The sequence below is a fragment of the Copadichromis virginalis genome, linkage group LG7 (genome assembly GCF_057382275.1).
Source record: "Copadichromis virginalis isolate Kocher_CV1m ecotype Utaka linkage group LG7, C_Virginalis_male_GT1.1, whole genome shotgun sequence".
Classification (NCBI taxonomy): Eukaryota; Metazoa; Chordata; class Actinopteri; order Cichliformes; family Cichlidae; genus Copadichromis; species Copadichromis virginalis.
Window position 1 is genome coordinate 70,904,040 of NC_140624.1, and position 12,126 is coordinate 70,916,165.

The window sequence follows — 12,126 nt, forward strand, 5'->3', positions numbered from 1 at the left end:
ACTGAAGAAGTCACCTGGAAACACCGAGATTAGAACCACCTGAACCTGCTGAACTGTTAAATTGCATTCAAAAATAAACAAATAAAATAAATGAATAAATAATGTTCAAACAAAAAAAAAACAAAACTAGAATTTAGGAGAGATGAAAACAAAGAGAAATGCAAATGATTTGAAAATAAAAATGAATTAAGTATGCCCCCTCTGCTTGGAACCCTCCATTACAGCAGTCTAACTTTATATTCACACAAACATGAATACAGCTCATAGACAAAGATCTTAAGAGCTCTGTCAGCTCCTTCCTGCTTTTATAAATGACCCTCAGGTCACTGGAAACTGTCCCTGTGCAAGAATCTAAACTGAAAGGATCAAACTCACTGTGGAAACAAATGGAAACTAGACTAAATTCAGTAAATCAAGACAAAACATAAACTAAAAACAGTGTTTTTGCTGTTTACTCATTAATGAAGGAAGGTCAGCTGCTGCTCCTGTTTGTGGTTTTCTACCTTCACACATATTCAGTCGAACATGGATGTGAACTGGGTCTCTTCATGACTTTAACCCAGCTGTCAGCTGTCCTTCTGTCTCGTGTCTCTAATACTGTCGGCTCTGGGTGAAGCTTTTTCAGACGAGTATTGTTGTGACGTGGATCAATATAAATAAAGCTGAACTGGACTCTGCGTCACTTCTCGTTGGCTGTTTTTCTTCTTTTCTGACTAAGTAGTCTCACACTTTTCTTGTAGGCTGTTAGGAATAAAATGGTTAAATAAAGCTGTTTTTGTGTGAGTTTTATATAAACATTGGAATTGTGCTCGTTAAGAGTTGGCACTGTGCAATGAGGGTCAAAAGTCCATTCAGAGCTGTGATTAAACTGAATTACTGAGAGTGACATGTTGAGCTGCAGAGGGATTTGCAAACATCATTACTGGTTAGAGTCAGGGGGATATTTTTCTGGGCCAGAACTTCCCGGACTTGGAAAATAAGTAGAAACAACAGGCTGGATATCAGGGAGTGAGGTGTTTTTTTCCTTTTTCCAGGAAAAGGAGCAGATGCAGACGACATCAGTGGTGGATGCAGTGCAGGAGAAGATCCAATCGGCTGACTGCAGGACCAGCTGCGTCATTCCCAAGAGGAGATAATAATACTTGTTTTTGTTGTGTTATAAAACTGTATTACCTGCTCACAGGGTCATCCTTCATGTGAAGCAGACAGCTGTAACTTGCAATTTCAACTGCTGAAATGATTTCAATCTTTTAAAAGACAGTCACTCATCTGGATTCCTTAAGCAAAGAGAACGACCGCTCATGCTTGTGTGCTGCATGCTTGTGTGCTGCATGCTTGTGTGCTGCATGCTTCTACTTTCCAAAACACTGTTTCTGGTGGTAAACTTCCAGTAGCTTGGCTTCTCTCACCCCTTTCTGTCCCGGCCCTGACTTTGAGTACAACATGGGACATTTTTTATGACAACATTTTTTAGCTGCCATCTCAGGCGCAGTCTCCCTTTCACTGTGTTGTCAAGCGTCTGTAGAAATGGGAATCCCAGGTCCGTAAGGCTGTTTTGTTGTACTAGAAGTCTTGGGATTTGTCAGGTGCAGCTTTGCAAACCTAAGTCGTGTTCTTTTAGAGAGAAGATACCAGTGTTGGGGAGTAACGGAATACATGTACCGCCGTTACATATTTAAAATACAAAATATGAGTAACTGTATTCCGTTACAGTTACCGTTTAAAAAGGTGGTATTCAGAATACAGTTACTTTGTTGAAATAAATGGATTACACTGCGGTACTTTCCTGTTTCATATTGTCGCGGGTCAGGACTGTTTGGGTTTTGTTTGACAGCTATGTTCTGTTGTTCCAGGCGGCAGCGTTACAGTTGCCATAGTTACAGGGCGACGCTCTCTCTCTCTCTGCGACTGTGTGTTTCCTGGGTGAGAGAGCGCCTTTTCGTTGTTGTTGTTGTTGTTGTGCTAAGCTAACAGGCAGAATGCTACAAGCATAGCTCTAAAGAATGTAGCATCATGGGCAGTGTAGTCCGTGTTGCAGGGAGAATGGACTGCCATACACGTTATGTGTCTGTGAGCGCGAGGAGGGAGAAAAAGGGGAGTGGAAAGGTACGAGTTGTCATCGAGGAAAAACGGGAGCTGGAAGCATGTAAATATAATAATAACCACTGCAGCCAAGAAGAGAGCCTGACGAGCCCAGTTGTAAGTAAGCTATTAAGACTCGACTGTACACCGTGTTCGTGTTTTCCTCCGAAACAATAAGTTCCGTTGGAGCAGCCTTTCAACGCCTCTCTCTGTCTCTCGCAAGAAAAGTTGACCCACACAACAAAGTAAAGCTATTTTTTGGCTACGAGCCGACAGGGACCCCGCCGTATTAGTCAGAGGTCCCTTTACTACAGTTCGGAGTCGCGGACCTTCAGTAATAGTAATAAATCACACAGCAATAGTACATTCACGTAGTTGTAAAAAGCACGATAATATATTAAGTAATCCAAAGTATTCAGAATACGTTACTGTCATTGAGTAACGTAACGGAATACGTTACAGAATACATTTTAGGGCATGTAATCTGTATTCTGTAATGGAATACATTTTAAAAGTAACCTTCCCAACACTGGAAGATACCATACTTGTTCAGTCTTTTTCTTATCGTGCCGTCATGAACTTTCACATTTAACACTTGCTGCACTTTCTCTGAATAAGCTGACTGTCTACTTATTATAGTACATGGCAGCTGCCATAACAGGAAATCCAGAATAAATCTATTAAGCTTTAGTTTGAACTAAACAAACCTGAGCTGCTGCTCTCCGTGTGTTTCCCACCCTGACACTTTCAGCAGTCAGTCGAGGCTTGGAACCCACAGAGCGGGGCAGGCAGTTCAGACAAAATCCAAAGCACGTGTTTTCATATGCATGTGTTTATTGTGAGTTAGACTTGTGTTTACAAACATTTTTTTAAAAATACATGTAAATGTAGAGCAGGGATGTCAAACTCAAACACACAGTGGGCCAAAATTCAAAACTGGAACAAAGTCGCGGGCTAACATTAATATTTATTGAAAAAAAATCTTCCTCCAGATATAAGAATGAATCTTTTCTTATGGACTCAAACACGTTTTGCTGAAAAACTGAATATGGAACAAGCAAAGCTTAATACTAAACAATAGATATATTAGCTGTATAATACCAGTAGGCCAGCTCTAATTGTAATTTGGCATGGCTTCGCGGGCCAAATGTAATTAGGCTGCGGGCCAAATTTGGCCCGCGGGCCAGAGTTTGACACCTATGATGTAGAGAAATACAAATGCTTTAATAACTAGTATATTAGAATATTTTAATATATACCTTTATTAACATTATTATATAAGATGATGGTTCACAACAGACACAAAAAAGCAACAGTTACATGAAGAATAACCAATCAATCGAATAATCATGCAGTCTGCTATGTAGGTGTTATTCATATAATCGGATTGGATACTTCCTGAAGGTGAGTTGTGTTAGTAGACTACGTGAAGACATGCCACATGAGCACATTGGGACCAGAAAAGCACACTGCCATATGTTCTGTTACTGAGGAGCGTTTGAAGGACAAAGACAATAAAATTCTGAGAAAGATATTAAACATTTGAATGTTTTGAGAAACACATTAGTTGAACTAAAGTCCATTTGGAAATCCCCACAGGCAGTTATTTTGAAGTTTTAACTTAAACAACCTAAAATCCTAAGGTCAGTGAGTCAGAAAACGTGAACGAAAGATCATATGTGTGTGCTAATCAACAGGATAGACTGTAGCCTCAGGTGCATATTGTTAACTGGTGATTATGTGACGATGCATTTTATGCAGCGGCATTTTGAAACAGCTGCAGATGTGAGAGCAACGACTGCCTGACCTTCACATAAAGGGAGTTACAGTGGTCCAGACAGGATAAAATAAAAGCATGGATCAGTGTGCTGCCCAGAAAGAAGATTTCACACCTGCCAGTCGCCTTACATGATAAAAAATGGACTTCACTGCTCTAATTTGGCTGTCAGTAATAACAGGTTTAAAATATTATTGTTTAATATAATAATAATAAAAAGTTTAAGGCCAACCAGGTTTTACTGTTATCTAGAAATGCCAAGAGAGGTTTAATGGAGAGGCCATCCTTCTGCTTTAGTGGCAAATAAATGTGGCAGTCATCAGCGTAACAATGAAAAGAGGTCCCATGCCTTCTAAGGATGGATACTGTTTTCATCTAGAAAATACTTCAGTTGACAAAAAACAATTTTCTCTAAAACGTTGGAAAGTAAAGGCAGCTTGGAAATAGGCCTATAATTAGCTAATACCTTGTGATCAAGGCCAGGTTTCTGAAGCAGTGGCTGCACTACTGCATGTTTGAAATTTGCAGGAACCACACCAGAAGACAAACTGCTGTTAATAATGTCAAGGACATACTGCCTATACTAGGAAAAATGTCTTTGTGGGGGGACAGGATCCCGAGGGGAACCTGCGGGCTTAATATGGTGAACCACATCCTCTAAAGTGGAGAATGTCAGAGACAGAGGGGTCAGAGTCAGGAGCTTTGATCAGAGCCCTGGTGGTGCCAACCTGTTCAAGAAAAAAACTCAGAAAAGTATTGCAAATATCAGGAGAAACTTCCAAACAGACATTCAGTGGAGTATCAAGAACAGTGTCAATGGTCCTAAACAACACATGTGGGTTATGACTGTCGAAAGAAACAATATTTGCAAAATATTCCCTTTTTGCCTCTTTAACAGTGTTCTGGTAGCGATGCCAGCAGAATTTGAGAATTTGAAATGACTCCTGCAGTTTATCCTTTTTCAATCTCTGTTCTGCTCGACGACATTCCCTCTTAACAACCCGACTGCTCTCATTAAACCAAGGCTCAGGTTTAGCCTTCAGCTGCCTGGTTTTTAAAGGAGCCACAGAGTCCAAGACTGTTTGACAGCAAGAATAAAACCAGGAATTAAGCTCTTCTGTGTCAGAGGAAACAAAGTCAGAAGGGCCACGGAGCTGATTAAAAGCAGCAAAAAAACTGCGCAGCAGTGGAGGGGTTAATAACCCGACAGCGCCAAGCAGGAGCGCCAGATTTAACTGCAGTATGTGTAAAACCAATGTTGAATAACACAGGCATATGATATGAGAGTGCACAGTCACAAATCTCCAAGTTAGTGACAGGCAGACCATATGACAGGACAAGGTCCAGTTTGTGTCCGTGCTCATGTGTAGGGCCAGGCACGGACTGTACCAGGCTAAAAGAGTCAATAAGGCTTAAAAAGTCCTTTACCAGTGGCTTATCAGGACAACATACATGTATATTAAAATCTCCAATAATAAGAACACTTTGGGCATAATCCCAGCTAAAAAAATCAGAAACGTCATTTATGAAATTCTTAGTGTATTTCGGGGGGCGATAGATGACAGCGCAGAAAACCGGGTCTGTGCGACTCACCTCAAACGAGGTAAGTTCAAAGCTGGAGAACGAAGGCTGTAGAAAGTGTTACGATATAAATATATATTCTTAATGCTTATTTTCTGTTTATATTGTTTTATAGAGGCCAGACTAGGAGAACGCCAGTTTGAGCACAATGTCACAGAGTACTGACAGGAAACTGCTTTTGCAGAGAACAGGAAGTTTTAGTGCAGAGCTGCACAGGCGTATTAAGTAAACTGTGTGTCGGTGTGATGCAGTGCAGAAATATATATACGGATTTAGCTGGCAAAGAATTCAGACCAGAGTGTGTGTGTTCGTGTGACGGGTCTCCATTTCCAGAAATGTAAAATAAAGATCATTTTTGGAGCTTGACCACTCTGAGTCCAGTCTTTCTCTGTTGCCAAAAGAATTCAAAAGAACAGAATTTAATAATAGCACTGCTTCCATTTGTAATCCTGTGCCTCCACCTCTGCCCGACGTTCATGGTGAGTTAAAATAGCAACAATCGACTGGTAAAAGTTCAGATATAGCACTGGACTCATTGAGACACATCTCAGTCACAGAAAATCCAGATCACAGGAACTGAAAAAGTCCCGAAGAATAAAAGTTTTGTTTAAAACCAGGCAAACCGTGGGTGGAGCTGGAGCACGGGCTTCAGCAAGTCCAGAAACCTGACGCAGTGCTCTCAGGCAGTGTTGCCAACTTAGCGACTTTGTCGCTATATTTAGCGAGTTTTCAGACCCCTTAGTGACTTTTTTTCTAAAAAAAAGTCGCATATCGCTTTTACTCTCAACAAGCAGCGGGTGCTGTAACGCAGTCAGTTCTTCTTTTACTCTTTTACTCTTATGCTGTTTTGTGGATCACAAGGTTTAAAACTACTTATAAACACACACACAAAGTAACTCCACCAGAGTGCTTATTTCGGGTCACTTTTGCCGGTCCAAGCCCGGGTAAAGGAGCAGGGTTGGAATTGTGACATTAAAAAAACAATAATTGCTAAAATTAATTTAATTTGTAGTTCTAAATAAACTCTAAATGCCTTTAGGATGTTTTTTACTCACTTTATGTCTCTTCCACAATGTTATTTCTCTCTCCAACAGTGAAGGTTACAATTACATTAGCATGACCAATTATGCAAATTAGGCAATGACGTCATTTAGCGACTTCTAGCGACTTTTAGGACCGCCAATAGCGATTTTCCTTACTGAGGAGTTGGCAACACTGCTCTCAGGTTTCAGAAATGTTCTCGGCTGAGGTTTGGGTGGGGAGGACGCGCAGTAGAGTATGGACTGATGGATGGATGGATGGAAATATTTTTTATTTCACTATAAATCATATAATCAAAGTTCGTAATGTAATAAAATCAGCTTCAGCTCCTTCTTCTCCTCTCTTTGGTAGTTTTGTTGTTGTAGTTTAACATAATGTTTGTTTGTATATGCAGAACTGGTTTTATTCCTGTCACAATAATAACTCATAATAAGGGTTAATAAGTGTTAGTAAAATAACTGGTGTTTATGTGGGTCTCAGGTAATTGCCCCCACACAAACCGAACTGTCAGAAGGGAAAAATCTTTGGCATCATCGAGAATGAGAAGAAGCACACTTGCACATTTTTCTTACACATTTTGCTCTGATCTGGTGTCACTGAGTCCTCGCAGAAGAAGAGTCGAGTTCACTAACAGGAGAACGAAGGAAGGAGGTAGAAGTAGATTATCATCTCACTGTAATTCTCTGCCCACAGCCTGGACTACCATTTGCTCAGCATCTCCACCTTGCACATGTTTCTGGATCATGTCTGTCTCCTCCTGTGCTGGCGAGGTGGTGGTTGATTCACGTGACACCTGTGGAAAACGGGACTCACCAGTTAGAATCTCTGCTTCATGTAGTTTTATTGACCTAGTTAGTTTTGGCACAGTGTCCTTAGTTATTTAAAGATTCAATTGGCCTGATTGATTTTAAAAAAATAGTGGTAAGTTATGTGTCTGTGACCTCTCTGCAAGTGTGTTCCTTAAGCTTTATTGAGACCCAGCAACCATCTAAAATACAGTGGGGCTATAATTATTTGATCCCCTGCTGGATTTATAAGATTTCTTACAAAAAAGGACAGTCCCTTATTTTTATGGTAGGTTCTGAAAATCTAGTGGAGCAAAAGTTAAATTTTTATAGCAGTTGTGTTGAAGGGCTTTGGGCATTTGCATAGAGTTTTTTTTATAATTAAAATAATCTTTCTATAAAGTGCCTGGAAAAAGAGCAACATTTTTGGGCCCATTTTTATAATGTTTTCACACTGTGGTGCTAGCGACCAGAAATATGCGGAAGTAAGGGCGGGAACAAATCAAGAAGGCTAGACTGTCCAATTTCACAGCCGCTCATTTCCAGCTTACCGGCCTCCTGAGGACCAAGCCCACGTAGCCCACAAAGGCCGGGTCCTCCGAAGGATGCGGCCTAGGTTTTGGGAAACAGCAAATACGTGAAAAGGCGTGTCTAAAAGTATTCTTAAAAAACAACTTAAAAAGTATTAAAATGCGTAAATGTAAATAATCCAAAGAATAATCACTGAAGTGTTTCAATAGTCCAGCTGAAAAGTTTGAGACAACTATTTTTTTCATGCTGAATAAAATCAAACCTGAAGCTCTGACTTTTAATTTATTTTCTCTCATTAACCTGTTGCAAAAAATCTGTTGCAATGATGTGTTTTTAAAGTTCACTAATATATAGAATAGAATAGAATAGAATAGAATAGAATAGAATAGAATAGAACCTGGCTGTGAATCCTGACTATTTCATCCAGTTTGGCTTTGAGGGCATCCACCTCTGCTGGTTCATCAAACGCCTGCAAACACAACAACATCAAAAATCACAATAAGAATAATACAAGCAATAGTTATAGTTTATCAACAGGCCACCTGGGCCACCATAAGTATGATTCCTTTTTTGTCCTTAGGTGAGGTTAAGAAGGCCTTTAAAGTTTTCTGTATTGAAGGAAAAATTTATTTATTAAAAAGGAAAGTCCAGGATGTGTACATCCTCATCACTGAAAGAGTGGCCGCTGGCCTTTAGGTGCAATTGCGGCCTTTTCCAAGCACTCTTTGAAAGGTACTCATTGATCAGTGGCTGTTGATCAATGAGCATGAGTGACGTAGATCAACCGGCAAATCAAGAGCTTCGCTTTTACGCTCAGCTCTCTCTTCACCACGACGGACCGGTGCAGCGCCCGCATCACTGCGGCCGCAGCACCAATCCGTCTCCGGCTCCCTTCTCCCATCACTCGCAACCAAGACCCCGAGATACTTGAACTCCTCCGCTTGGGGCAGGAACTCATCCTGGGCACTCCACCCTTTTCCAGCTGAGAACCATGGCCTCAGATTTGGAGGTGCTGATCCTCATTGCTTCACAATCGGCTGCGAACCGTTCCAGTGTGAGCTGGAGGCCATCACCCGATGAAGCCAACAGAACCACATCATTTCATTTCATTTCATTTATTTATTTATTTCACACTTGGTATAACAGATCAAACAAACCAACCACACTTTCTATCAACAAAGCACTACAACCATGTGTGAAAAGGAGCAGGAAGAAGAAAATATTCTTATTAAACCCTGCCCCCTATCTACAATCCAACTTATATTACAAGTGGGCACCAAAAATCAGGGAACAAACTAATATTAACATTTCTCTCCGGTCCTAACCCAAACCAAACAACAAATTTACAATCAGAATATACCACTCCACATAGTAACAGGGAGAAAAATAAAATTAAATAAATAAAACAAAAAATTATAAAGGATCCTTTTTCAATGAACTCCAATTTCATTCGCATTCTTCATATTGAGTTATCGTTTTAAGCATGTAACACTTTTTAAAACAATGTAAACTTATACAATTCTTTAAATTATAATGAAGAGAGTTCCACAGTCGTATACCCTCGTCGTATATCATCCGCGAAAAGCAGAAATGAGATTCTGAAGCCACCAAAGCGAAAGCCCTCCGCCACTTGGCTGTGCCTAGAAATCCTATCCATAAAAATTATGAACAGAACCGGAGACAAAGGGCAGCCCTGGCGGAGCCCATCGCCCACCGGGAACGAGTCCGACTTATTGCCGGCAATCCGAACCAAGCTCTTGCAACGGTTATATAGGGATCGAATGGCCCGTAGCAATGGGCCAGACACCCCAGAGTCCCGCAGCACCTCCCACCGGACACCCTGAGGGACACGGTTGAATGCCTTCTCCAAGTCCACAAAACACATGTGGACTGGTTGGGGAAACTCCCATGCACCCTCAAGTATCCTTCAGAGGATAAAGAGCTGGTCCAGTGTTCCACGACCAGGACGAAAACCGCATTGTTCCTCCTGTATCTGAGGTTAGACTAGCGGACAAACTCTCCTTTCCAGCACCCTGGCATAGACTTTCCCAGGGAGGCTGAGGAGTGTGATCCTCCTCCCACATAGCAAGCAGGTCTGGCCCGGATCTGGCATCAAGCCGGCACTGCTGGCTGACTTCTGGCATGATAAGACGTGTGTCATCCAGATATGGGCCAGGCTTGGCATAGCTGGCACTGTTTATGCGATGGCATGCCATATCTGGCTCGATTGTGGTTTGGTTTATGTGGCCCAGGCTCATAGAAAACAAGCCTGGCTGGGTCTGACAGCTGCAGGGAGGAAGGACCTGCGGAAACGCTCCTTCATGCATCGAGGATGCAGCAGTCTGTCACTGAAGCAGCTCTGCAGTTCAGCAACATTTACATGCATGGGCTGGGAGACTCTGGCCAAAATAACATCTCTGATGGACAGAGTCCTTCTGTCTCCCACCACCTGCACTGGGTCCAGGGTGCATCCCAGAACAGAGCCGGCCTTCCTGATGAGTTTATCCAACCTCTTCCTCTCAGCTGCCGATAAACTGCTGCTCCAACATACCACACTGTAAAAAATGACAGATGCCACCACAGAGTCATAGAAGGTCTTTAAAAGCGCTCCCTGGACTCCAAATGACCTCAGCCGCCTCAGCAGGTAGAGTCTGCTCTGACCCTTCCTGTAAAGAGCATCAGTCCAGTTTATTATTTAGGTGAACACCTAGGTACCTATCCACAATGGGCCAGACACCCCATAACTCCCACCAGGTGGGAGTCCACTATCCCAATGGATGTTCACCGGTGTCAGTGTGGTGGGTCTGCATCTCCGGACGTCCACCACCAACTCCTTGGTTTTCCCGGCGTTGATCAACAGGTGGTTCTGCTGGCACCAGTCCACAAAGTCCAGAGTCCGCTGTCTGTACTCTGAGTCGTCCTCACCTGTGATGAGGCCGACTATGGCAGAGTCGTCAGAGAACTTCTGTAGGTGGCAGCGTGGGGAGTTGATGGAGAAGTCTGCAGTGTAGAGGGTGAAGAGGAACGGTGCCAGCACAGTTCCCTGTGGGGCCCCCGGACTGCAGACCAGCGTGTCAGAGACAGCCCTGTGTCCTCACATACTGTGGGCGTCCTGTGAGGTAGTCCAGTATCCACTGGGACATGTGGTGGTCCATTCCTGATAGCTCCAGCTTGTCCCTCAGAAGTTGTGGCTGGATGGTGTTGAAAGCACTGGAGAAATCAAAGAACATGATCCTCACAGTGCTTCCAGGCTTCTCCAGGTGAGTCAGAGCTCGGTGCAGGAGGTCGATGATGGCGTCCTCCACCCCGATGCCAGGCTGGTAAGCAAACTGCAGATCCAATGAAGACAACACCAGGGGGCGCAGATGGTTTAGAACCAACCTCTCGAGGGTCTTCATCAGACCTGGATGACCTCTAATTTTCTGCTTCTAAATTCAGATTAAACTGAGGGTATTGTACGTTATACAAAAAATTTTAGTACCATGGTATCTAAGCAGATTCTTACTCTGGAGGGCAATGCTTTTGCCACCAGTAATGCTGTGAGGAATCTTGGTGTTGTTTTTTTGACCAGGGTATATCCTTCAGTAGGCATATAATCTCTGACTCTTTTCCTCAGCGTATCTTTAGTCATGCCTACCTGGTAGCAACACATGGCTACACCTCCCTCAGCCTGTTTGGGCCCGGAGGTTTTCTTCCCACTTAAAACAAGATCTAGAGTGTGATTAAAGTGGTGGGTGGGTTCTTTTACAGTTTGACAGAAGCCAATTGAGTCAAACAACAGATTAAATGCCATGTTGAGGCTGTCATTTTTAGCATCTACATGGATGTTAAAATCACCCACAATAATTATTTTATCTGAGCTCAGAACTAAATCAGATAAAAAGTCTGAGAAATCAGACAGAAACTCTGTGTAAGGCCCAGGTGGACGATAGATGATAACAAGTAAGACTGGTTTCTGAGTTTTACAGCTGGGGTGGACGAGGCTAAGCATCAGGCTTTCAAATGAATGTCTGGGTCTTTGGTTGATTAACAAGATGAAAATAAAGAGGAAACCTAAAATTCTTCAGTAAACATTTAAGGAGAAGACTTTAGAGTGGTTTTAGTTTAAGCAAACAGAGTTTAAGAAACATATCAAAATGTTGGCAGCCCGTCCCAGGTGACCTTACCTGTGTAGTAATTGTGCGCAGAACATCCAAACAGCTGATCTGGTCTCCAGGAAACAGAGGCAGATTCAAGTGAGTCAGTTTTATGGTGTTTGGTTTGGGAATCCTCAAAGGATCCTGGAGACCATCACAGAAGTCTGCCAGCTCACTGGGGAACACATTAGAA

The 12,126-nt window shown here is 42.4% G+C and overlaps 2 protein-coding genes across 2 annotated transcripts in view; one reads left to right on the top strand and one right to left on the bottom strand.

Annotated features, from left to right (window-relative positions):
* The window catches only part of LOC146706827 (sodium channel protein type 4 subunit alpha B-like), a 64,483-nt gene extending 62,640 nt beyond the window's left edge, over positions 1–1,843 (top strand). Inside the window, exon 28 of the mRNA XM_085465077.1 lies at positions 1,035–1,843. Within this exon, the coding sequence (XP_085321203.1) occupies positions 1,035–1,136 (102 nt within the window). The 3' untranslated portion in view covers positions 1,137–1,843. The remainder of the gene's footprint in view (positions 1–1,034) is intronic.
* A 1,483-nt stretch (positions 1,844–3,326) lies between these two features.
* Positions 3,327–12,126, bottom strand: part of LOC146706829 (sodium channel protein type 4 subunit alpha B-like) — a 40,840-nt gene continuing 32,040 nt past the window's right edge. The window contains exons 25-27 of the mRNA XM_085465078.1: positions 11,964–12,108; positions 8,195–8,266; positions 3,327–7,274 (exon numbers count right to left, since the gene is read on the bottom strand). Coding sequence (XP_085321204.1) covers positions 7,152–7,274; positions 8,195–8,266; positions 11,964–12,108 — 340 coding nt within the window. The 3' untranslated portion in view covers positions 3,327–7,151. The remainder of the gene's footprint in view (positions 7,275–8,194; positions 8,267–11,963; positions 12,109–12,126) is intronic.